This window comes from Rhizomucor pusillus, assembly GCF_041956525.1.
Source record: "Rhizomucor pusillus strain CBS 183.67 unplaced genomic scaffold VTP01scaffold_7, whole genome shotgun sequence".
In the NCBI taxonomy this organism is placed as follows: domain Eukaryota; kingdom Fungi; phylum Mucoromycota; class Mucoromycetes; order Mucorales; family Lichtheimiaceae; genus Rhizomucor; species Rhizomucor pusillus.
The window spans coordinates 585,111-609,845 of record NW_027192149.1 but is presented as its reverse complement, the minus strand read 5'-3'; the positions used below and the strand labels follow the sequence as shown (position 1 = coordinate 609,845).

General features: G+C 46.4%; 10 protein-coding genes across 10 annotated transcripts; 6 read left to right on the top strand and 4 right to left on the bottom strand.

The window, feature by feature from the left end:
• Positions 1 to 98: 98 nt before the first annotated feature.
• VTP01DRAFT_9709 (uncharacterized protein) lies at positions 99 to 2,040 on the top strand (the record flags this gene model as incomplete). The annotated part of the gene is made up of 2 exons (XM_069388964.1): positions 99 to 374; positions 436 to 2,040. The coding sequence occupies 2 exons, from the start codon at positions 99 to 101 to the stop codon at positions 2,038 to 2,040; spliced, it is 1,881 nt and encodes a 626-aa protein (XP_069240128.1).
• Positions 2,041 to 2,259: 219 nt separating this feature from the next.
• VTP01DRAFT_9708 (uncharacterized protein) lies at positions 2,260 to 4,554 on the top strand (the record flags this gene model as incomplete). The annotated part of the gene is made up of 8 exons (XM_069388963.1): positions 2,260 to 2,354; positions 2,425 to 2,501; positions 2,576 to 2,821; positions 2,874 to 3,113; positions 3,175 to 3,264; positions 3,326 to 3,749; positions 3,813 to 4,447; positions 4,514 to 4,554. 8 exons carry the CDS (start codon positions 2,260 to 2,262, stop codon positions 4,552 to 4,554), a joined length of 1,848 nt encoding a protein of 615 aa, XP_069240127.1.
• Positions 4,555 to 4,665: 111 nt separating this feature from the next.
• On the bottom strand, positions 4,666 to 6,356 carry VTP01DRAFT_9707 (uncharacterized protein; the record flags this gene model as incomplete). The annotated part of the gene is made up of 4 exons (XM_069388962.1): positions 4,666 to 4,793; positions 4,860 to 5,061; positions 5,118 to 6,197; positions 6,264 to 6,356. The coding sequence occupies 4 exons, from the start codon at positions 6,354 to 6,356 to the stop codon at positions 4,666 to 4,668; spliced, it is 1,503 nt and encodes a 500-aa protein (XP_069240126.1).
• A 246-nt stretch (positions 6,357 to 6,602) lies between these two features.
• On the top strand, positions 6,603 to 8,446 carry VTP01DRAFT_9706 (uncharacterized protein; the record flags this gene model as incomplete). Its single annotated transcript, XM_069388961.1, has 5 exons — positions 6,603 to 6,696; positions 6,755 to 6,902; positions 6,956 to 7,706; positions 7,774 to 7,963; positions 8,034 to 8,446. 5 exons carry the CDS (start codon positions 6,603 to 6,605, stop codon positions 8,444 to 8,446), a joined length of 1,596 nt encoding a protein of 531 aa, XP_069240125.1.
• A 477-nt stretch (positions 8,447 to 8,923) lies between these two features.
• Positions 8,924 to 10,842, bottom strand: VTP01DRAFT_9705 (uncharacterized protein; the record flags this gene model as incomplete). The annotated part of the gene is made up of 2 exons (XM_069388960.1): positions 8,924 to 10,718; positions 10,817 to 10,842. The coding sequence occupies 2 exons, from the start codon at positions 10,840 to 10,842 to the stop codon at positions 8,924 to 8,926; spliced, it is 1,821 nt and encodes a 606-aa protein (XP_069240124.1).
• A 1,460-nt stretch (positions 10,843 to 12,302) lies between these two features.
• Positions 12,303 to 14,071, top strand: VTP01DRAFT_9704 (uncharacterized protein; the record flags this gene model as incomplete). Its single annotated transcript, XM_069388959.1, has 10 exons — positions 12,303 to 12,379; positions 12,438 to 12,507; positions 12,562 to 12,588; positions 12,653 to 12,745; positions 12,802 to 12,944; positions 12,997 to 13,154; positions 13,224 to 13,343; positions 13,405 to 13,489; positions 13,546 to 13,621; positions 13,697 to 14,071. 10 exons carry the CDS (start codon positions 12,303 to 12,305, stop codon positions 14,069 to 14,071), a joined length of 1,224 nt encoding a protein of 407 aa, XP_069240123.1.
• A 343-nt stretch (positions 14,072 to 14,414) lies between these two features.
• Positions 14,415 to 17,431, bottom strand: VTP01DRAFT_9703 (uncharacterized protein; the record flags this gene model as incomplete). Its single annotated transcript, XM_069388958.1, has 8 exons — positions 14,415 to 15,779; positions 15,840 to 15,989; positions 16,059 to 16,070; positions 16,129 to 16,489; positions 16,554 to 17,063; positions 17,130 to 17,156; positions 17,217 to 17,315; positions 17,379 to 17,431. 8 exons carry the CDS (start codon positions 17,429 to 17,431, stop codon positions 14,415 to 14,417), a joined length of 2,577 nt encoding a protein of 858 aa, XP_069240122.1.
• Positions 17,432 to 17,862: 431 nt separating this feature from the next.
• On the bottom strand, positions 17,863 to 19,522 carry VTP01DRAFT_9702 (uncharacterized protein; the record flags this gene model as incomplete). The annotated part of the gene is made up of 4 exons (XM_069388957.1): positions 17,863 to 18,491; positions 18,551 to 18,718; positions 18,778 to 19,125; positions 19,189 to 19,522. 4 exons carry the CDS (start codon positions 19,520 to 19,522, stop codon positions 17,863 to 17,865), a joined length of 1,479 nt encoding a protein of 492 aa, XP_069240121.1.
• Positions 19,523 to 20,189: 667 nt separating this feature from the next.
• Positions 20,190 to 21,525, top strand: VTP01DRAFT_9701 (uncharacterized protein; the record flags this gene model as incomplete). Its single annotated transcript, XM_069388956.1, has 5 exons — positions 20,190 to 20,299; positions 20,357 to 20,519; positions 20,575 to 20,708; positions 20,765 to 21,015; positions 21,080 to 21,525. 5 exons carry the CDS (start codon positions 20,190 to 20,192, stop codon positions 21,523 to 21,525), a joined length of 1,104 nt encoding a protein of 367 aa, XP_069240120.1.
• Positions 21,526 to 22,091: 566 nt separating this feature from the next.
• Positions 22,092 to 23,468, top strand: VTP01DRAFT_9700 (uncharacterized protein; the record flags this gene model as incomplete). The annotated part of the gene is made up of 1 exon (XM_069388955.1): positions 22,092 to 23,468. The coding sequence occupies one exon, from the start codon at positions 22,092 to 22,094 to the stop codon at positions 23,466 to 23,468; it is 1,377 nt and encodes a 458-aa protein (XP_069240119.1).
• Positions 23,469 to 24,735: the final 1,267 nt, after the last annotated feature.

Here is a 24,735-nt window from a genome sequence, read left to right as displayed (position 1 = left end):
CTTGCATAAAAATCATCATTCTCCCATCATGCAATCTTAAACTTTCACCTCCTCCATTTTTCCGTTTCTCCAAACTATACTAGTACTTTGCAGCAGTGATGGGGCAGAGTCATTCCCGCTACGAGAACCGGCATGGCACTACCGCCACCGCGGCAGACGTGAGCAGCGATCGTCAGTCGATCAGCACAGCCAAAGAGTCCTCAGTGTCTTCCGGATTAGCGTCCACCGTTAGCAACCGGCGGCGACGGTCAGTCTTGGTGCAAATGAAGCGCAAATTGAGCCGGATCGAGCTGTACTCGTTGCACCAAGTATTTGACGAACTAAAAACCGTGTATCCTGACCAGTTTGAATGCATTGAAGCAAAGAGTTTTCTGGTGAGTTTGACAAGAAAAGATTTGTGGCAAATCAGGAAAAAATGACACATGTTCTGCATAGGAACACTTGAACTTGCCAGAGGCGGTGGAGCCAGCCGGCATTCTCCTTTACAAGTCATTTTCCTACATTGGTTCATACCCTAGCTGCGTGACATCCGGTCCGCTGCCGCTATCCTTTGATGCATTCTTGACAGCGTTTGTGATCTTGACGGGCAAAATGGACAATGAAAACCAGAAAGTATTTCAAGACTTGTTCTTTGAATCGCTTGCAGTTTTACCGCAACCTGCCAGGATCACGGATGAGCCTGCAATAAATCAACAAGGATCGGTTTCTCACCAAGAAGAAACGAAAAAGAAGGGAAAGGAACAGAAGCACAAGAGCGGATTGTCGCTCGAAGATTTAGGTGTTAGTTTTGATGATATGGATTTCAATTCAATTAATGTGGAAGGAGACGAGGAGGAAGACGATGACGGTTCAAAAATCTCTCAGCGAGACTTAACTGCACTGTTTGCATTTTTGCTGTGGATTGTCGAGATGGAAAAGAAGGAGGGCCTACTGGCAGCCGGCGATATTCCTGTTGATTACGACGAAAAGAAAGATCCTGACTTGCAAAGTCTCAAAAGCGTGGCAGAAGCTCTAGTTACATCTATGAGCAGCTCCCTTGGGCAACGCGAGACTGAAAATAAGAAGGATCAAGACCAAGAATTGCCATGTATTTCTCATCGACAGTTTCGAATATGGACCAAACGCAACGCACCTAATCTGTTCAAGACAATCCAGTCGTTTGTATATAGCAAATTTGCGATGCACGTGCAAGCATCAGTTACGACTGCTTCCTCGTCCATTTCTGACCTGATCCTCCAGCAAGACACTGTGCCCGTCCCTGATGTTTCCGATATCCTAGGTGTTATTCGATGTACGCTGCTATACTGGTGCTTGCCTGAGAAGGTTCTGCAGCTGAAGCAGTGGACAAGATTGTATTCTGGATCCCAGGATGGATTTTCCATGAATAGGTTTGAGAACCATGTTTTCAAGTATCCCGGACCAACGTTGCTCGTCGTCCAAGGAGACATCCTTCCATCATCGTCATCAACGTCGAGCTCGCAGCAGCAATCAAATGTATCGTCGGTCGTTGTAGGCGCCTATATACCCGAAGCATGGAAGCATAGCCGACAGTACTGGGGAAGCGACGAATGTTTCATGTTTGAACTGTACCCGACCTTTGAAGTGTTTAAACCGACGAAACGAAACAACCAGTACATTTATTATCACAACAATTTTGGCCTTGCTTTTGGAGGCACGAGCCGGTCGTCGCAACCCCCTAACGTCAAAAAGAAGAAACCAATTTTCGAATTCATGTTTACAATGGATAATACCCTTCAAACCGGGACGTATACCCAGGAGCACTACCCGGCATCCCCGACGTTTACTGGATCAGCGCTCCGCCAGGAATTCCAGTACTCCTTTGAGACAGTGAACGTTGAAGTGTTTGGCTTAGGCACAGAGAAGGCACGGCTGGCACAGCAACGCGCATGGGACTTTGAGAAACGCGAAGCAACAAGGAGGGCGGGATTGCAATTGCGGCAATCCGATGGACGGACCGTTGACAGAGAGTTACTTCGCATGGCTGGAATCATCGACGATGATAACCGTCAAGAGCGGTGACGATCTAAAAAAAGAAAGCCAAAAGAACAACAGAAAATTTAGGAAAAAATGTTAGCGTAGTGCTGTTATCATTGTCAATGACTGGCATGTATTGAATATTCTAAATAGCACCAGCAAACGAATGCTACCTCAAGACGTCGTATAAAGATCTTGCCACCTGTCTGCTCTGTCGTATCTCTCTTCATTTCTTCTCCTTATAATTTATTTTTCTTTACTGAGATGGCAAAAGGATTCATGCGATTGATGAAAGCAGCCTTGCTGGCATGGGCTGCTGCTACCTGCGAAGCTGCAGTCGGCAACAAGATGTTGATTGGGTTAGTAATAGCAATATCACACTAGCTCTATTCACACTGTACTGACGAATTCAATGTCCTACTACTTCAGATACTTTCCCAACTGGCTCTATGCAAACTACCCAGTCGAGCAGATCCCATACGATCAATACACGCATATCAACTATGGTACAAAACGCATTGAATATATTGGATCACGTTACATTAGACTGATAATATTCTTTACTGCTACTACTACTTAGCATTTGCTATCCTCAATAATCCCGACAAGTTACCTTCGTTTACAGACGACTGGGCAGTGGAGTCCGGACTGCCCAAAATTGTCGAGAATGCACACAGAGTCAACACCAAGGTGCTTTTGTCTGTTGGCGGCTGGACAGGCTCGCAGCGCTTCAGCAGCATGGTCGCCGACCCGAGCTCTCGCAAGCAGTTTATCGACTGGAACTTGGACTTTATCGAAAAATACGGCACGGACGGTGTTGATATTGGTAAATGGGCATTCAAATAACAATGAGTCCATCCACTCACCTTGGGAAACAGACTGGGAGTATCCTGGACGTCAAGCAGCCGGGTGCAATGAATTTGCACCAGCAGACACAGATAACTTCCAAACATTGCTCAAGGAGCTTCGCGCTGCCTTGGACCAACGTTTCCCAAATGAACACAAGGAAATTTCCATGGCTGTGCACGTTGATCCGTTCGTAGGCGCAGACGGCCAGCCAGTTGCAGACGTCAGTGGTTTTGTGCCTTACTTTGATCACATCAACTTGATGACTTATGGTAAGTATACAAGCACGTTGCAGTGAGTAGAGTAATTACATTAACGACCACATTTTGACAGATATCAACGGCGCTTGGGCTTCTACGACTGGACCCAATGCACCTTTCCGCCACGAGCAAGGCAAAGGAGCTCCGTACTCGTTCGTGCAAAGCAAGTATCTTCACTTCTGTTTTCTGTCGGGCATCTAGCTAACACTGTTCTCCTTATACAGGCATCCAAGCTTGGAAGAAGGCTGGTGTTCCTGCAGACAAGATCACAGCTGGTGTCGCGTTTTATGGCCGGTCCATGCAAGCCGAAGTTGACATGGCCACCATACGAGACCAATACCAGCCATCCAAGGTGGGTGCGCCCAAAGGCGACTCGGACGACGCGTACTGGGCGGATCCTTACTGCGCTGCGGACACTGCCGGTGTCTCTGGTATCTGGAAATGGCGTAACTTACGTTCCGAGGGAGTTTTGGGCGACGACTTTGTTACCGCTGGCAACGGTTGGCATCGATTCTGGGATGAGAATACGCAGACACCTTGGCTTTTTAACTCTCAAAACAAGATTTTCGTGTCGTACGATGATCCCACATCCATCGATATCAAGGTGAACCATGCTCTCTGCGAAGACCTGGCAGGTTTGATGGTTTGGCAAGTAAACAACTTTTGTGTGTTGAAAACGTGTAAATGATTTTAACAATATGTATTGTACAGGGATATCCATCAAGATAATGGAGAGTTGCTCAAGGCAGCTAGCAAGATTCGCAGCGGCGAGCGACCGGCTGTCTGCCCGCTCGACAACGCTAGCCAGCAGCAGCAGCAGGGCGTTCCTGCTGCATCATCTGCACCTGCTGCGGCTGCTTCTTCCGTTGCCGCTGGCGCCGTTGTTGCTGCTCCCTCGGTTCCTTTGCGAGCTTCTATACCCTCAAATGCCGCGTTCCCCTCTGCATCTATCCACTCACACGAGTTCCTTGCCTCTGCTTCTTCAGCTTCGGTTTCGGCTTCATCGGTGGCTCCAGCCTTTGCCTCGGGTTCGGCCTTGTCGGCGGTAGCACCAGCAGTTGGACGCGAGGAAGAAGCTCAAATCGAAGCTGCTGCTTCAATCGCGGACTTCAACGCCCAGTCTCACCTCGCCGTTCCTCACAGCGGTAACGAACTTTATAACAATCCTGAAGACGGTTACGATGGCGACGATAACCAAGACGACGACGAAGAGGAGGACGGATCGTGCACAAACGGCCGCCAGCGTTGCGAAGACGAGGGTTCTTCTTCCGCTTGGTTGACTTGCAGCAACGGAGAATGGCTTAAGCGTTCATGCACCGCTGGTTTAGTGTGCTACGATGGTCATGGTATGATGCAAAGAGTGACAAAGAAGGTTATTTGCTTGTGCTAATGATCTCAACCATTCTTTGCAGCCTCCATATTCTGCGATTACCCTGACAAGGATCACAAATGATAATAATAATAATTTAGAGTACCAGCTTAAAAGGATGTGCAATTGGGAAAAAGCGTACAAATATACAAGAAATTCCTGACCATCAATTACAAATGGCGGATGCCGCAGAGCTTAGTTCTGTTCATTGCTTTCATCATTGGATGATGGTAATGGAAGCTGGTCTTGCACCTTGTCTTTTTTCCGCCGCATCCATATTAAGTTGTTCATGATGAATAAGAGCTCTCTGCCGTTAGTCCGTCCTATATAAAACATAATGAGCACAGATATGCCACAGCGTAAAAAGAGAAAGCATGCCAAAACTTTACCGCTGTATATCCATCCAAATACATTCTGCTGAGCATGGCAGAAATGCTGTGCAAATTTGAAGAAATTGCCAAAGATGTCTTTTCTCAATGCAAACAGGTGCGTGTACAGGTCGATGGGTCGTGACAGGTTAGCGCCATCCCAGATCATCACTAGTCGACGCGCTATCTGCAATAATGGGAGGATTTTCTTTGTCCGCTTGACCTTTACAAAAAGGCGTTGGTATCGATTTAGCAACTAACTTTCAATCCAAGACTTACAGATCTTTGTTTCAGGTTGTGGCTGTCATCCGCAATGACTATCTTGAATTTTCGTGATTTGATTTGTTTTTCAAATCTGGATGCAGTATCGTAGGACAAGATGTGAAATGTGTGATGTGATCGCAGTACAATAGCTTCATCCAATTCTGCCAACAGTTCATCTTCGTTATTGCCATCATTTTCAGGACTACTGTCATCGACACCGTCGCTGCCGTAGTCATCATCGTTGTTACTTTTCGTCTTCCTCGTTTTTTTTTTGGAGGATTCCGTCGTCGTTTTCTTTTTCCGTTTTGCTGAAAAGCCCAGTATACTTCGTGCATCCTTGGTGATATGAATATCATCTGCTGGTATCGCAAGCCATCTCTGGACCATCTTTGACCAAGCTTCCTCCTTCCCCTTACCGCATATAACGAGAACAGGCCAGTCATCCTTGTACGCAAGAGCGATGCCAAGTGCTTGCATCTTCTTTCCAAGTCCTGCATCGTCTGCTAAAAGGATACGTCCGTCCCTTCGTATGGCTGTCGTAATCGCTTCGTGTTGGAATGGTTTCAATGTTTCTGAAAATGATCTCAGTGCTTCAATGCGTTCTGTTCGTTCTGCTACTTCGGTCTCTTTAACGCACATCTGGTCAGTGTTTTGTCCAAGTTCCTGCAAAGTCTGCGTGAGCATCGGCGAGAGTTTCTTGACATCCAGATTGAGATTAGGTGTCCGAGATGGGATACAGTGGATAAGGCGGATATAGTCATAGTACGTAGCTGGTATCATCCAACATTTTACATTATCATCCCAAGTCGCCAGATTCTGCAAGGCTGGAATCAGCGTAGCATCTGCATTTACGTGAATACTGATCTGCTCGTCAGAGTGTAATTTAAACTCGACTGTTCGTTTGTCTGCTGCTGCCGGAGTTGCTTTCTTAGCTGGTAATGGTTCAGGAGTCCAATTGCGAGTATTATATCTTCGTCCTCGACGAGACCGGGCTGCTATGACGTCTGCCGCTGCCGCGTACGCAGCACTTGGATGGTCTACCTTGGCGTGCGCCGACTTGTCCCACCTGAAATAACTGCAAGTGCTCGTTGCACACTGTGTAGAACCCGAAGTATATAGTTATCTCTCCGTATCGACGACACGCGTTCCAGAAATGCTTACACGCCAAAACCACCTGCCCTGATTGGGTCCCGGTCTGCGTACATCCATACACTCGGCATTGCGGCCGCAGTGACAGCATGGTGTTGCGGACATTACAAAGATTTTCAAGACTGAGGGTGCGAGTCAAAAGTAGTGATATAATGGTAGAAGAACTTGACAGATACAAAGGGCGGAGGAGGCGGCGCCTGCGGAGAATGCAGCCGATTGGCGCTTCACGCGAACATTCGCTGCTGGATGAGAATGATGTTATTCAGGAATGAGAGCGTCCTTCCTTTTTCCTCCCTTTCCTGTCTATTCTCTCCCTTATTTATCTGCATTTCATACTGATATTAGTATCCAATGCAAGGTCCACCTATAAAACGTGCAAGGCACTCGTGCAAGCCACTAGAACTGAGAGCAGAGGATCTTAACGACCTCGGTCACAGATTCTTCGGTATGTAGATGCCAACAATATGGAAAGAAAAAGGATTGGAACTAATGGACTCTCTCAGAGAGGCACAAGGTTGTATGGCGTGAGGATATGGACACTATAATGATCATGACCAAGGCTCAGGACAACAAGCTGGTTGAGGACACGCGCCAGCTGACAGAATGGCTTGTTGCTACACCGCGATATGGAAAATCGCATCCATTCACAGTGTAGGATGCCTTGCAACTTTCAATAGCAATGGGGGCTAATGATACACTATCAGTTACGTAGATGCGCATCTGGAGCATTCCGCACGTTTCGGATACCAAACGATGGTTGAAAAGAATCCAAATGCTGCGAAGCGCATCAAGTTTTGGACGCCCAAGCTGTGTTACAAGAACCCTGACTTATGTCATCTCATCATCGCTCTGGGCGGCGATGGCACTGTGTTGTTTGCATCCTGGCTGTTCCAAACCAAGATGCCGCCTATCATCCCCTTCCACCTAGGATCACTCAGTTTTCTGACCCCATTTCCATTTGGCTCCCACCGCCAGGCACTAGAAACCCTTTTCAGAAATGATGGCAAAAACGGCAGCCTGCTAACAACGCTTCGGATGCGTCTTTCTTGCACTATTTACAGATATCGCAAGGATTGTCCAAATCCTCGCATAGCGAAAAAGTGTGCCAAGACGGGTGCGCTGTGGACGGCGGAAGCGCTGGATGGCAGAAGAAGAAAAAGAAGAGATATTCCAGCCGATGCAGGAGGGTGGGAGCTACTGGAGACAGCGTGGATGAAGCAGCACCTGGAAGAGATACAGCAAGAAGCGACACGCATTGAAGGGAGTGGACTTGACATTCCTTGCTACACGAGCGTAAAGTCTGAAACATTCCAGGTCCTCAACGAGGTTGTTATTGACAGAGGACCGTGTGCATACATGTCAACTCTGGAACTTTTTGGAAACGAACGTCATTTGACGACGGTGCAAGCAGACGGACTAGTGATTGCGACACCGACGGGCTCTACTGCGTATTCGGTAAGTAGTGCTGCTGCTGAATGTGACGCCATGTATGCTAGCTCCTAACAACGAAACTTTGTTTTAGCTCTCGGCAAATGGATCCCTGTGCCATCCTTGCGTGCCAAGCATTCTGATAACGCCCATTTGCGCTCACAGCCTGACGTTTCGGCCGATGCTTGTGCCGCACACGATGACGATCCGCGTCGTCGTCCCGTACGGATCCCGATCTACAGCGTACTGCAGCTTTGATGGCCGCAATCGGCTAGAACTGCAACGTAAGAGAAACATTGACGGTGTTGTTGTTGTATATTGACTTGCGATGTGTATTTTGTTTACGCTGCATAGGCGGCGATCATCTCAAGATTACATTTTCGCCCTACGCTATGCCTACCATTTGCAACGTGGATACCGACAATGATTGGTTTGAGTCCCTGGAATCCTGTCTCCTGTGGAACATCCGCGCCAAGCAGAAATCCTTTGTCATCGTCGAACGATCACGGAAGCAGCAGGAGGAGGGCGACGCCGCTCCTTCGGACGAGCAGCAAACCTCAACAACATCATCGTCAGCCTCTTCTTCGGAGCCCACGACTCCACAGCAGCAGCAGGATCAAGCGAAACATGACCAGATCTTTGCGTGTTTTGAAAAGCAAAAACAGGCGGATAGACATTCATCCGGATCCGACACTGTGGAAGAAGGAGATCAACAGCAAGAGTTTGATTTGAAGCCATGGACGCCGGAGGAGTTAAGCCGCGATTAAAAAGGACTTTGGGAATGCTTCACATCACGTTGTTACAAATGTTTGGATCGTGTGTAACTGCAGCGTCGTATCATCAAATGAGGTATTTCGAGTTTATGTACATTTACATACTCTTGTTGCATGCATGTAAGAACCCTGTCGATATCCCACATTTACGTACATACATATATTTCGGAGCGACACATACTTGTAATTTGTTAGCCCGGTTCTTATCCAAAAGGGAAACGATCAACGCACTCGGACCACTTGCATATTTAACCTGCCGCCAAAAGAAAAAAAAACTTAAAATATATCCAAAAGCAGGAGGACCACCGATAAGACCATCTTCTTTGTAAGAGTAATATAAGTTATATACAGCCGCGAGTATTTATTATACAAATATAGTTATTTGAGCAAGTGCTATTTGGTATTGGTAATTTGCAGAGTAATCATTTTTGATCAAGTGGAGGTATTTTTTTTCTTTTTTTTTGCAGACGGTCACTGTTGGTTGTACCAGAAAGGACTGTACTCAAACGAGTACTGTCGTAAGTCTGCAGAACAAAGGGATGATGGTAATGCAGAGTGGGATGGTGAAGACGCAGAAGAACTTCGCAAAGAACTGGAAATCGTTGCAGGAGGATTGGTAGAAGAGGAAGAGGAACGGCCGTCGTCGCACAGGAATACATCTGTGCCGTTTTCAGAGAATGCGGGTGTTGGTTGATCGGAATAGAAGGCTTCGTTGATTAAATGGGTAAAGTAGGCCAAGTCTGCCAGTCCAGACTGAAGAAGATGGGCGGAAGGGAATAAATTAACCGGCTCAGAGTTGCCGTCTTCGGGAGGAGTGCTGACTTCGCTGACGAAATCGCTGCCGGATGCAGATTCGCTGTGGTCGTCGACGAGGCTGACTGTGCCTTCACTGATGCGTCTGGGAATGTCTTGCAATCGGGCCACGTCAACGTCGTTGTTCGAATCATTGAGTGTGGATGGAGTGGATGGTATAAGTAATGGATATGTAAAGCCAGCGCCAAAAGTAGAGGCCACTGCTGCTGTTGTTGCTGTGTTTGTTACAGATGCAGTCGTTGTTGTTGACACGGAAGCTGCGTTCATGGATGATGATGAATATGATGAAGCATATGTACTTGATGATGATGCGGTTGTGTGTGGTATAGTGGCAGATTCGTCGTTATCTGATTCGACGTCGTTGAGAGTTTTCTGATATGCATCTGCAAGTTCCTTGCTAGCACAGTGAGCTGCAAAGCGCCAGTTGACGTTGCTCATGAGTTTGCTTTTCTCGCCGGGACCGAGCTTGACGTAGCAATAGGGGCAGCGGAATGCTTCACCCAGGTCTTCGATCTTGAGTTCCAGGCACTCCAAATGAAGCCAGTTGCGGCAATCATCGCATTGGACCATGGCACCAAATTCCTCGTCGTTCTGTTCGCAGACGCATCGAATAGAGCTTTCCTCTATAGTCTCCAACTCCATGAATTCGGGTATCGATTTCTTACTTCGCTTTCGGCGGCTACGGCGGACGTTTTCTACAACATCGGCTTGCTGTCGCTGCGCTCGAGAATGCCGGCGACGTGAATTTGGAAGCTGGCGCATCCGGTTTGCCGAATTTGGTAAGGCTGCTGGGATTGATCCTCCGCATTTTCTGTTGCGAGCCGTGGGCAAAGACGAGCGATCGCTGGCGGTTGGAAAGGATGGCTGAGAGTCAATAACAGCAGACATCAGAGATGGTGTCTCGTCATGAACGAATGCTTCGATAAGCCTTGCGCTGGTTTCCGCTGCTTTTACTTTTCGTCGGTCGTCGCCGGAGAGCTTCTCTTTGTCCTGAGGATAGCATGAATTCACAAGCTCGACAGCGTGTTTTCCACTTGCGGTCTGCTTAATTTTGATGGTCGCATTGCATTCTTGTGCAACGGAAGTAAGATACTGCTTGAGCAGTTGCAGGTTGTTGAGACGAGGCTGGCTATCGCTGCTGCTGCTGCTGCTGCTGCGAGCGAGGGGAGCATCCTGGGAGGAGCCATCTGCATTGTTGTTGTTGGGAATGTAAGGTGACTGTAGACCCGAATGTCTAGTAGTGTCACTGGCGAGAGGCGCTTGGATGGCAGCGCTCTGTATGTGGTCTTTCAATCGCCGGGTAAGGTGGCGCATGTCAGGTGACACAGGTTGGTTCTGTGTGGATGACAGGTTTCCATTTTGTGCGGTAGTCTTGTGAGATTTAGCTTGTCTTTTTGACACTCTTGCTTGATCAACGGTAGTAGGAACGGCCTGAGAGGTACGCTGTGATTTTCTGCAAAGTTGGGGGAGGCGGGGGAGGGAAAGGAAAAGCACAACGTTGGAACGGGATCAAGAAATCAAAAGCATCGTCTTGTTTTTGTTTTATGTTACCTTGGAGATCCTTTCATGCTGCGCATGAAGAGCAAAAGCGCGAGAAGACAGAGAGGGACTGGGTTCGTGTAGAACGCTTGAAGAAGCAGCAAGATCGCAGACGAGAAGGAAGCTTGAAGGGCCCAGAAGAAAACGGGCAGCAGAAGAGTGTCTGGGCAAGTGACGACGCACTTGGACAACTTGTAGAAACTTTTTTTGAACGTGAATTGGAAAGAAAGAGAGAGAGTAAAATGGCGGCACTTTGAAATCTTTTTGTGATCGCGCTTTGGGTCGGCTTGCCTTCCGAGCTCCGCAAAGGGACGCGCGTCTCTTCTGTGATGGCCAAAAATTTTTGGCAGAAGGATGCATTCACGACGAGGCAAAAGTCCTTGACATGAAAAAGTTTATTCGTGTGTTCGGTACGTGGTGTACAGGAAGGCAGTATTGCGTTGCGTTGTGGAATTCCCACTATGCACCTCTGATGTTTCATCTTGCACAAGCCTTTCCGCTTTTGCCAACCCAAATGCTGACGATCAGAGTTTTTTTTTTTTCTTCGCCTGCTGCTTCTTGTATCCGTATCATTGGTTCCAGTGCTGGATGGACCCTGCCGTTTGCTACCATTTAATCTTTTTCCGGATAGGCTGCTGAATTCCCAGTACCGATTTCAATTTGAGCCAAGGGATAGAAAAAGACTCAATGGAAGGCAGGCAGGCATTTTCATTTTAACTTTGTCATCTGCCTCATTACTCGGGAACGAACCAAGCACCCGTCATGCATATCATTTGTTGTGTGTTTTGAAGATTTGCAGCTGTAGACTTTTCGCTTACCCTTTCACTCTCTGTCTTGCATTCATGTCCGTCTCTTTACGTGGGACCACAGCATATTTTACCTTAAAAGTCCCTTGAGCCGTTCCTCGAAACACTGCTTTATTTACTCTTCCTCACTGCCAGCTACCCCAAGTAAGAAAAAAAAATTAATCGCGTGAGTAAGGGGGTGCGAAATTTTGCGTGCGATCCCTCTCTTTCGTTGCTCAGAATTTGGGACATGTGGACTTAACAGGACGATCGTCACTCACTGTGCCTCTCCACACATCTGGAGCTTTTTGCAGTTTAAACTTTTTTTGTGTATGTGGGTAGATTTGATCTTTGGGCTTATTTTCTGCAGTCCATTCTTGATCCCGTTCTTTCTACATAGTACTTAAGATTCGATATATTTGAGAGAAATTTATGTTGCCAAGAAGTTCATCAATTCAACGGTTTAAAGCGTTGAGGCAAATCATTTGTGTTCATATGGTAACAGAGAGCATCGTAATTTCTATTACAGTTTCTGCATTGTGGGATGCCGATTATATTACCTGCAAACTGCTGGGCATATGCATCTGATCCTGTAACCAAAGAAGAAATGTTTCGCTCGCAGGATCATACATTCGAATCGTCGGGCTTGAACCCCGCATCATCTTTTTCCACTTTTTGCCTCTTTTGTTGCTCTTATTGCCACGCAAGACGCAATGTTGAAAAGTAACGGATCCGCCACAGAAGCGAACGCCAATCAAAGCACAATCTATGTAGGCAACCTCGACCCAAGGTTAGAACTTTTCAACTACCAAGAACCATAAATGATCTTTTTAACCGCGTACATCAAGGGTCACTGACACGTTGCTCCACGATATCTTTGCCACTATTGGACCGATCAAGAATGTCAAGATCATCACGGTATGTTAAAGAAAGAAGAAAAGCTTGATAGCATGTATAACCAAGAATATGCAGGCGAGACGTCACAGTCCTCACACAGGAGTATGTATTTGAAACAGCAAATATCATGTCATTATGTACTTACAGCTGATCTGCTGCGATAAAGAATAATCTGAGCTACGGTTTTGTCGAGTTCGAGGAAAGAGATGCTGCCGAGACCGCCCTCAAGACCATGAACGGGCGCAAACTATTCAACTATGTAGGGAAAAACATTCAGAGTCAATGTTGGACCTGATGTTAACACTTGCTCTTCAGGAAATCCGACTAAATTGGGCCCAACCAAGTGGACAGGGCAAGGAAGATACTGCAAACCATTTCCACGTGTTTGTTGGTGACCTTGCTCCAGAGATCACGAGCCAGGATCTGTCAAAGGCATTTGCGGTATTTGGCACACTGTCGTAAGTAAAGTGCAAGCATTTTGCACATTTTCTCTCATAAATATCGACCTAGAGACGCGCATGTAATGTGGGACTCAGTGTCGGGCAAATCACGCGGTTTTGGGTTTGTTGCATTTAGAGATAAGACCGATGCTGAACAGGCAATTGCCACCATGAACGGAGAGATGTTGGGAGCCCGCGCCATTCGTTGCAACTGGGCAACTCAAAAAGGTTAATTTTGCTAGTAGGAAATTCTGTTGCGCCCGACTGGGTGTCTCACACTCTTTCTCTTTTTTCTAGGACAAACGGCTACACCTTCTCCGCAGCCAGGACAGCAGTTACCGTACGAAGTCGTCCTTTTACAGACACCAGGACACGTTACAAGCGTCTATGTCGGCAACTTGGCCCCTGAGACCAATGGTAAGCAAACGAGCAAGGATGGGTTGCATTTAAACAGGTTACTTATGCATCATATATGCAGAAAATGATCTTTCCGTTCCATTCTCTCAGTTCGGTCAGATTGCGGAAATAAGAATGCAACCAGATCGAGGTTATGCGTTTGTCAGGTAACGATTCCTTTTGCACTTTCGATCAGACTGACACTAAACTTTATCGATAATAGAATGGATACCCACGAGCACGCAGCTGCAGCCATTGTTCAATTGCAGAACGTTGAAATCAACGGACGTCCTGCAAAGGTTAGAGCATAGAATTTGGGTTTTATTCGACCTGGTGGTCTTTTCTTGTCCAGCAGATTCATTTTGGAAAACTAGTTGTCATGGGGAAAAGACAGAACAGCCGGCGGTGGAAACCAGCAGTACTGGAACGGCAATCAAAGTAACCCAAACTGGCACCACAACGATCAGCATTTGTATTCCGGACGAGGTGCACGATATCACCACTACCACCATCATCGCGGCGGTGCTACTGCTTCGAGCCATCATCATCCGTCAAATGCTGCCCCGGTTTTGACCGGAAACGACCAGAACGCACAGCAACTTGATACAGCTGCCGTTGCTCCAAGCTCTCTTGCCAGCCTTGATCCGCACGCGAGTGGGACTACGCAAGCGCTTGCATCCAGCAACACTCAGTGGAGCAAACAGACGGTCGAACCGCAGATGTACAATGGAGGAACGTCCAACATATAAGCAACGAGAAGGAACGGCTCTCACAAAAAAAGTAGTCTTTTATTCCTTGTCCTTTCTCAAATTAAAAACGATTTCTGACCATATGCTCACAATGTCTTGTAAACGAGCATGTACCTTCAAATGTGCATTTATTATTTCCTTCCAGACTGGTTATATTATCTGTGACGATCAAAGATGCTTTTGTTGACTTGGCCTCGATATGTCCTTCTCTGATCTGTGAGATGATAAAAAGATAACACAGGGCCAAGAGTACCTTCTCATGTTTTTCTCTTCTCCTTTGCAAACCTCGATTACTTGTTTATATAAAAGGATATGTACATGTAAGTTTTCGAATTTTCAGTGATCACAGCCATTGATTCTCTGTTCTCTCGTTCCATTCTGTCCATTCGGTGCAGTCAAAGGACGCTGGAACGCCCCAGAAAGGATTATCAGGGTTGTTCCGAAAAATATTATTTTCTATGCTTCCGTCGTTGCTGCTGTTGACTTGGCTTTGCTGTGTAAAAGCTAAATTTGCTAGCTCTTGCACAGTGGTGGCAGTAGCAGTGGCGGCAGCAGCAGTAGGATCTGCGGTGTCGTGCTGCTCAGCAGAAACGATGCTGCTGCCACTGCTGTTGTACATATTAATCGGTGGTGGAACGATCGTTGCAGGCGTTGTTAACAAGAAGGGGGAAGTATCTATGCCAGAGGATGCCGTCGGCTCGAAACCAAACTGCTGCAGGGTAAAAGCTTCCTGGTCTGGATGGATTGACAGTGCTTCGGAGGGATTCAAGAATCCTGAAAGCCAAGCATCGCCGCGTTTCTGCCTGCATTGCTGCTGTTTCTGGAGCATTTCCTCCAAAGATATATCCGCAACGTTCGTTGTCTCGGGTGTCCGTTTCCCATTCGCCAGATCACGGTGAAGCGCATATATTTCACTCGGCGTAGACGTGACATCAATGTTCTTGTTATCCATCACGTCCTGCAGCAACATTTGCAGCCGCTGGGCAGTACTTGACATTTTGTGTATCCGATTCACCAATGCGATGCCCGTCTCGAGGTCGGCTTTAGCAGCAGTAGATATTTTATGATCCGGATTTCGTGTATTATACATGTGGATCAAGCAGCATTGCAGTAAAGGGTATAAGCTGAATGAATAAGGAGTCAGCAGAAAATCATGAACCGTCATCTTTGAAGCGAGGTGAATCCCGAGACTCGCAGCGCTGGTGCATATGCGGAAAGATGAATACGATGGATTCCGGTCACTTTGGTGGTTGGTTTCAGAAACTGGCAGCAGTGGTCGGATAAATGGTCGGTGTAAAAGGATCAAGGATGTAAAGTAAAACAGCAGCGTCGAAGCTACAACGGGTGCAAACCGTCCAGTCTTGTCGTCTAGATCGGGCAAGTTTGCTCGCTTCAAAGCTTCCGGGAACTCAAAGCGCCACCTTGTCAGCTTCTGATCCAACTGTGCAACAAGACTGTCGCTCCCGTGATGATAGCTGCGCTCTTGGCCCTTGGCAGTGTATAATCCTTGCAACAGCGTTCCAAGAATCTCGGACAGTTTGACAAATTGGACAAAAAGCTGGTATATTGGAACCTGCCCGTTTGTGCAACTAGGCACAGCCGTGCATGATGGGAAGCGAGGACCCTCCCAGTCTTCGTCATCTTCTACAGGTATATCCATCACTTCATTGTAATTAGCATGGATATCCGGATATCCCACATCATTGTCCTAAACCACTTGTTAAATAGAGTTGCTTGTATACATGTAATTTTTTTTCAGTAAACAGACCTCATCCCGTATTCCCAGCGGTCGTCCATGCAGCGCAGACTGGAATCGATCGCAAGCATAGAGCGCCCACCACACTCGTTTCCTGACCTGCTTCTCGCGATCTGGTATATCCCAATCGTCGCAGTTCCTATTTAGTCCAAGTCCTTGTGCCTAATTTTCAAAGAAATGTTTGTTGTCCTGGTCACTCATTCGAGCAATCTAATTTTATCAAAAACTTACGAGTCTTATAGCCTAAGAAAATTTGTGTTAAATTATTGAATTGTAAAGCACATTGGCGTTTTCGACGTACCAATCCACCCATGAGCCAGCATGCCGATGACTTTGAATCAATATCGCCTCTTTGGTTGTGCGTCAGAACGATCGCTTGTATTTTTGATATAGTTGGATGATTTGCGCTTCTCGTAATAATATTCTGCGCTTGATCAAAAAAATGGTCACTCCAGCCAACAGGAACATCCCAGCGTGCATCAGGCGGTATCATCTTCACTCGTTCGGGATCGAGCTGTTCGCACTCGGCAAATCGAGCTGCGGCTCCAAACATGGCATTTAACAGTTCGCCAGTAGGATATGCATCAGATATATCGCGATACTGTCTCAAGAATTCTCGCTTGTTGATGACTGGAAGGATAGGATGGATATTGGCAAAATATCTAAAGTTACAAATGTAAGCCTGCTGTTAGTATAAATATCTCCATTCTTTTGTAGGACTTTTACATTTTCAACAGCCTTGAACTTGTATGCTGGTCGATGCCGGCCACCCAGTATATGTACTGATGGATACCCTTTGGTCTCGCAGCTGGCTGCATCCATTGCAACCCAGGTACCTTGGTTCCAGATGGGTTTTTCTTGCCGTCATCCGCCACCAGAACAACTCTGTCGCCGAATTTGCGGATATAGTGACCCTTCCATTTCACATCTCGTTGCTCATCCAGCGGCAGTTTATGCGAAAAGAACTGCCATCCTTCCAGGTCCCCCAGATAAAAAACGCTGTCGTAGGATATTCCAGGCGGCCATTCACGAGAATGCAGCGCATCGAGATCCGTAAACGTGCGGTAAGATGGGGAATCAGCGCGTCGCATTATCCTCTGTTCTTCTTTCATTTTCCTCTTCTTGGCTTTCGCTACATCGATTTCTTCCAGAAGCTCATCGATGTTGTCTCTGCCCGTTTTCTGTTGTATGAGTCTTTCTGTTTGCTGTATTTTATGCTCGAGCTCTTCGACGTATCTATGCCGGAATTACTACTGCGTTGGTCATCCTTCCTCCCATAATGCATTGATTTAAATTTATTACCCCTTCGGTGGTCCTCTTTTCTTCGTCCTAGCAAAAAGATATTGTTAGCGTCTATGACATATACCCAGTCCCCTCTTAAAAACTTACTCTGACTGAAAGATACATTTCTCTCCATACGTTATGCAATTGAAACAAGGTTCACCCGGCCTGAAATGGCACTTTACTTTCTTTCGTCGGCATAGATCGCTGAATAGTTGATCTGAGTCGTAAGCATACTGTATGAAAGATAGCAGTTCGTTGTAAAATTACCAGGCTCGAGCGATCCTAGATCGCTTATCCTTGGATCGATCGGACGGGTTCATTCACATTCAGTGGCCGTTTAAAAAAGAAAAGGGGTAAGACAAAATGATGTCCAAGCCTTTGAAGAATAATTATTGACTTTCCCTTGGATCATCTGAGGCACACTCTACCAACCCAGTTTGCTTTTTTTACCAATTGCTTATATCGTATCTTCACTCGATTGCCATCAGACTTATCGCAGTAAACCCGAACAAAGTTTCAAGATACCTACCTCTACTTGATAATATCGCCCGAATATTCACAACAGTCATGCATAATTTCCATCCTCTCTTTCAACAAACAACTCTAAAGGTTCGTTTCAACCGGGCAGTTACCACGCTTTGGAAAAGGCTGGCCATGTGATGACGATGATTGAAGAGTACACAGGTTTAGGCTGCCGAGGCAAAATAATGACTTTGCTAGCTAGAAACAGAAAATGTCTTCTACACACATACTACATACGAGACCAAATCCATCCAGAGTACCAGCTTTCCTTACGCGGCGTGACCAGTCTTGGTACGGATGCATCCACTTCCTGAGGTACCATTACTGAGCCTGCATCATCTTGGCTGGTGTAAGCCGTGGCCTTATTAGGTTCATCATTCAATTCAATGACTGTAATTGTAATATCGTCGCGATAACGCCTTGAAGGTGTTCTTGTCAAGCGTTTTGACATTTCCATGACTGTATCTGAAGGTGGCATCTTTTCGCCGACGTTCTTGTACACTACATCGTACAGCAAGGATTGACGAAGCAAATGCGTAGCAGCGTTTTTATCCTTGGTATTCTCGTCTGACCATGAACTCATAATATCGGCTGCAACCTGGTCGCCATTTGTACTACGGACGCTGTCCCAACACAACTCGTCCCACAATCCATCAGTACCCAGGACAACGTATTTATCTCCCTTCTGGAGCTTGTGATGGCTGACTAGAGGCTTTGAATACAGATACGGAGGGCTGCGGTAATGTGCGACAATGCGGTGGTGATATCTCGCAAACATGTTGTAGGTCTCGTAAGGGATATATGGGAATACTTTCATCTGGTATTCCTTGGGGACTTTGTACATGATGTCTCCGAATGCTAACCAAATAATTAGTAAATCTTTAATAGGCAATTTGATGACGATGTCTCAATCTTACATCCACCAACAGCAATTAGACCGAAAATGCGGTTTCGCATAATGATATTTTCAGCTTCATCCGGTGGATGTTGTGCAATCATATGTGCTTTCCATTCAGGGCGTGCAGGTGATTGTTCTTCCACGAGACGTCGTCCTGTCCAGGTACCATCCTCCTCCTGTCTGATAACTATAGTTTGCTTGATTAGCAGAATATTCGATTGTAAACATTCAGCTTATGCCACTTACTCACTACACGAGAATCACCCGTGTTTGCAGCATACAAGTCATCGCCGTCCAAATAGACTACGCAGGCACACGATCCGGTAATCGCTTCCTTGATAATCAAGTCGGCATACTTTGGATCAGGGTGTTTAGTAACAGCATCTCGAATATCTTGCTCAGTGCACCGGCGAACATTCCTTGGAAACAAATCATAAAACCGCTGCTGGATATCTTGATCCAGTGTTTCAAATGCAGATGATATCGCGTCCTGCACCGCGTCTGGCGTCTTTGCTTGACTCGCTCGCAATTGCCGTGCAACGTAGATGGGTAACTGTGTCTTGATAAGACATGAGCAATGGGGTCCAATGTGACCTAGAAAGTGATATGCCTTCAGGATCTGCGTGTTCCACGCCGTAAAAATGCTTATTCTGTTACCATCGTAGACACCAGCAATTAGCTTATCTTCAAAAGTATTGACACTATAGTTGTCTTCCACCGGTTCGTTTGAGGGTAAACGGTTCGTGAATACCCGTTGGACGCGCGCTAGGTTGGTTCGGCTTACAAACTGCCCCGAGGTCAATCGTTCATCAATCTCGCTAGGTGTCAATAGCTTGTATGGCCGTGGATCGCAAGGTTGCTGCTGCGGCTGTCCTTGGCCTCCTCCAGGATGCTTTTGAAGAGGGGTTGGTTGTTGCCTTGTGAGGTACACGTACCCACCACCGGCAAGGCCTACACCCGTTGCTGCTAATGTTAATACTCGGGCTGACATTGCTGTACTAGTGGATAGGATGCGGTGTTGTGTCCACTCGTACCCACAACAACTAATTTATCGTCGGGCGGTTTTGCGGGCGCACCGGTATCTGCGCGCTAACCTCAAATGCCTACTTTCTATAGACATTGAATTGGATGGATGGACGAGGAATATGAAGAATGGATGTATAGTAGTAATAGATCGAAAGCATCCAGCATCCGGTACGGGATATATCAGAAAAGAGACTTGAACCTGTGCTTAGTGATTCGATCAGATAAGCGCGAGCGACATAAGGGAATAAAGTCCCAATTGAGGCAGATAATAGAGTGGACTGTAGATATTTGCAGATCAACATTAGTTGTATCACAGCTTCACAGCAGAGTCAATTCGTTGCAAACAGCCTACATATGGAGGACTCAGTAGTTCCCATGCTTCGTATTCTAGAGCTGTATTCTCTTGCAATTTCCTTGGATTATGTGCCATATGGCAAATAACTCCAATATCCTGTGTTCAGTCATGAACCCTTTCGTTACTGAATACGTTTCCTGCAATAGCATTTAAGACATCTATATGGTTTCATACGAGAGGAAATCACAATGTAAGATGAAAGAGGCTGACCTTGACAGGAAAAATTGGCCTCAGCAGAGCACCATTGTTCCCTCCTCCCAGCTCACACATACCTGATATGCCTGGCACGCTACCTCATTTGATACCCCCATTCCGATATGCCATTGTCGAGGAGCGGTTGTTTAGAGGCGGCTACCCGAAACCACGTAATCTGCGATTTCTAAAGAGGTATGCGTTATGCACACACTGGCACTCGGCAACTATTCCTCATGATTTTCTGCTAAGGTTACGATTAAAAACGATCGTTTCCCTGATCCCGGATCCGCTTCTGCCCGAAGTGCAGGAGTTCTGTGCACAGCAGGATATTACCTTGTTACACTTTAAAGTTGACAAGATGAGGGAAGACAATATACCACTGAGTTACAGCAAGACACTCATGGTGCTGCAGGTATGTATTGCATCAAGTGGTATGGAACACATAGTAACGATCGTCGAATGAACAGATAATTATCGATCCTGCAAATCATCCGTTGTATCTACATTGCTTGGATGGTGCCGATGTGACCGGGCTTGTTGTTGCATGCCTTCGAAAGCTTCAGATGTGGAGCGTTTCTAGCGCTATGAGCGAATTTTCAAGGTACTTTAAGAGAATCATTAACATGCAACACATTCAACTGATAACTTTGCTGATAGATATTTGCACACCGGTGTCATCGCGGCCGAAGAGTTTGAGTTTGTGGAGAACTTTAAGAACTTTGAGATCACTATCCCAGCAACAATACCGGTCTGGTTGTGGGGCGGTCAAGTGTCATTTAGAAAGCATTCATGCTTGCGTCTCAAGTTCTTAAATCCTGAAATGATGACAGAAGAGGAACGTGAATTGAAGGAACGTAAAGAGAAACTGGAGCGTGAAAAGGAAGAAATGTACAAGAAACGAAAGAACGGTAAGCGCAGGAAAAGGAAGGCTACCAAAATTACCATTTTCTTATTAATGCTGTTTTCTTGTAGATTTGCTGGATAACTTTTTAGAGCCATCTACTGCAAGACACAGGGCATCAACGCAGTCATCATCCACCGTGAATGATAGCGTTAGCGACTGTGCGGCGCAATCATATGATGCCCATCAACGGAAGCTGTCGTCTCGGGCTGGGTCCGACGCTGCAGGCTCTGTAGACGCAAACGAGGATATCGAACAAGAAGAAGAACATGCTGTGGAACAGAAACCGGCCAAAGACCAATATTTAGTGGAAGTGGACGTGGATGTGGACGGTGTCATGATGGACGGACTGGATCAACTCGAATATCAGAGTCGCCTGGGCCAAGACGAGTCTGGACGGCAAAGAAGTTACTACAGGGACCAAAAAGGAGATAATCAGGCTCCAAACGAAGAAGAAGAAATGGAGCCTATCAGCAGGACTCTCGAAGCATTAGCACTTGAAGGTTTGGGTGATTAGCATCTGTAAATATATCCGGACTTGTACATAAAATATACAAATAATCGAACGTCTCACCAATGTTGAGTATTTATTATACTGATCTAGAACATTGCAGCATGGATATCCTCTGTTACTCACATCGCAATCATTGCAAAGATAGTGTTCAGTTATCTTCGTTGAAAAGGTCCATCTAGAAGCCATCGAAAAGAGATGTCGCAGAAGTGGACTAACCTATGTAATGTTGGTTTATATCAAGAGAGCAACTGCAGCCCTGAATTTGCCCTAGTTCGATCTACGATTGTGGCAGAAGAATACAACCAATAAGGGGATACGATCGACGAATCTGAAAGAAAGAGACGTAGAACCGTGGTAGATAGCGTGTATTGGTTATTCGACCCATGGCAGCATCGAAAAAGGCAAGTCCGCTTTCAAACCAGAAATTGTCTTCATCGGTGAGATGCCTTTATATCCCGATCATTTGTCCAAGGGATCATGCAGCTTGCTTATAAGAAACATTCACAGAACTTATTTACGTTCATGATCGCATTATTATCCTTTATAACTTCTCTTAACCATTTCTTACTATGATTACATCCCAACTACTCGATTCCTTACAGTGTCCAGTTTGTCGCTTCCAACTTTTGGAGCCCATTACGCTATCCTGCGGCTTCACTGTATGTCGCAACTGCCTTCCGGATCGATCTCCTGCAGCGCACGATACATTCGTATGCCCTATTCCAGGATGCACAGAATCATATCACCTTTTTGGACGAGCTATAAAGAACGACATTGTTGTTAGCAACCTGACAGTTCTGCTTGCGAGGTTTCTGCCGCCGTTGTCACCGGCCTATTCGTCGTCATCATCGTCATCGTCTAGTGATATCGACCCAGCTGACTACTTTGCTGTTCAAGAAGTTGATCTGTTCCAGACGGCTTTGCAGAACCTTCTAATCTGCCAGTATTGCAAAGGAACCGTGCAAGACCCTGTGACCATCCACTGTGGACATACGTTCTGTAGAATCTGCGTGCTCAGTATGAAAATCGAGGCAAACAAGTGTCATCCGTGCATGTTGCCACTTCCTAGGTTCCACAGGCTAAAGGAACTTGCACCGAACAAGATACTTGATTCCATTGCACAGCAGTTGCAACAAGAACAAGGCACCGATGAAACGCCGAAAGAAATTTACGAATCCAATATTTCGATCTTCGATACGGGGACTACGGTACTTGTCCCCAATCAACGCGCTAGATTCACCTTTCCACCCCAAGCACCACGCCCGTTTCCAACGCAACCAATTGATCGCTACAATGATCTTTGCCTAGCTACAGTCAGTCGATTCAATGGCAGAGAACTAGCGAAGGTTGGTACACTAGCGCGCATTGCAGCTGTGGAGCATCACATGGATGGCGCGATAGCTCTGGAAGTTGTTGGACTCGATCGATTCATCGTAAATCGTTACTATCACCGAAATCAAGGAGAGGTTAGCGCTGACATTACGATCATTCCGGAAGACAATCTGATTGAAATTGCATACGCTGTTTCCTCAAATTTTCGTACCGCCATCAGCAGCGACGACAGTGATGAGCAGGATATCATCCGTGGCATGGCAATCGATATTTATTGCTTTATGCGAGATTTGGCCGCCCATGCTCCGACGTCAACGTTGCACACCAATGTCACCGGACTTTTGGGACCAGACTGGCTGTCCAAAGCTGAAGCGGCTCACGGTCAGCTCCCGTTACCAAGGAACCCTAACGCACTAAGTTGGTGGGCAGCCACAGTTTTGCCTCTCAGTGCATCGAATCGATACACTCTGTTGCGGACGAGGGGTATCTCTGCGCGGTTGTCGCTTATTTTGTCATGGATCCGTCAGCTAGAGGGGTCGTGGACTCGACTTCGCAGTGATGCTATCCAGGCTATCTCCACCGTGTGCCTCCAGCAAGGTCTACGTCACGAGTAATTTAGGAACAACGCAGCGTCCTAAGTCCTTTCAATACTTGCTTATTCCTGCCTAGACGTTTGCAAAACAAAGATCAACGACAGTCTTGTATGCTCAGCAAGAATGCCAACAAGTTTTTATGCTTAAGAATATCCCCCAATCAATATGTATATGCCCATGTTCTTTTTTATCCTTTTCCCTGGCCTCTCCTTCAGTGCATTGTTGCCTTACTCTTACATGTCCAGACTATCTTGGAATGGCTTCTTGCCCTGACCATTTTGCTTATGTATTATATAGCGCTTTGCGTCTCCTCTACATTTTCTGATCGGTTTTTATGCGGAAGATTGTATGTATCTCGCGATCTAATACACAGAGAAAGCAAAAGAGTCAATAAAAGCAGATATTTTATGACATTCCTCCAGCTTTTTACAATGATTCGCATGGAAGATGCATAACAGTTTTGAAAACAGGACAGCAGCGGATAGATATTCATTTGCATAAGACTTTTATTCATCTTTATTTTCAAGCTTTAGAGACAAACAGTGCCGTTCAGTTCACGTCAACAATGGCGACGATGTATCCAGGGACCACCAACGAGGAGGCTGCACTGGCCAGTCCCGATCTCTTTGCACCATTTCCCTTCGTCACTACCTTTTTCCTTATTCCCATAATAAGGTTTTTCTAGTTCCCCGCATTCGGATCGGGCGAGAGCAATAAGCTGAAATCAGCGCGTGCTCGCTTTTCGTCATTGACAATAAAATCTCGATTCACTCTGGCCAGTCCTCACCACCCGGGCAAGATATAACTTGTTGACTTGGAGTGCTGAAGCTGGCCACAGCAACCGTCAACAAGCCAACTTGCTCGGAGGCGCTCAACAGCCCGCCAAAAGGAGGGGCCATTAAGTCTACCAGCTTTGGAGAGCATAGGCAAAAGTAGATGGAATATCTTGCTGTAGACCAAATAATATCCAATACAGTACCACAGAAAACCAACACCGGAGAGGCCCAGCCTGATCTTAAGAGCAAGCTGAGGTACTTAACGCTTGTACCGGTGTACACCTGACTGGGGATGTAACCCAGAAGACGGTCAGGATCCGATGGTGCTTTGTTCTTGTCCTATCTAGGTAGATGATCAGAGCCAGAAAACAGCTACCCGTTATCGCTTTTCATGGACATTTACCTTGACCAATCCAGAGGGAAGAGATGGACAAGGAAGAAAACGCGAAAACCGCGAATAAAAGGCGACCGGTTCCAAAAGGGGCAGATCGCTTTCCCGGTGTTTTTTCTCT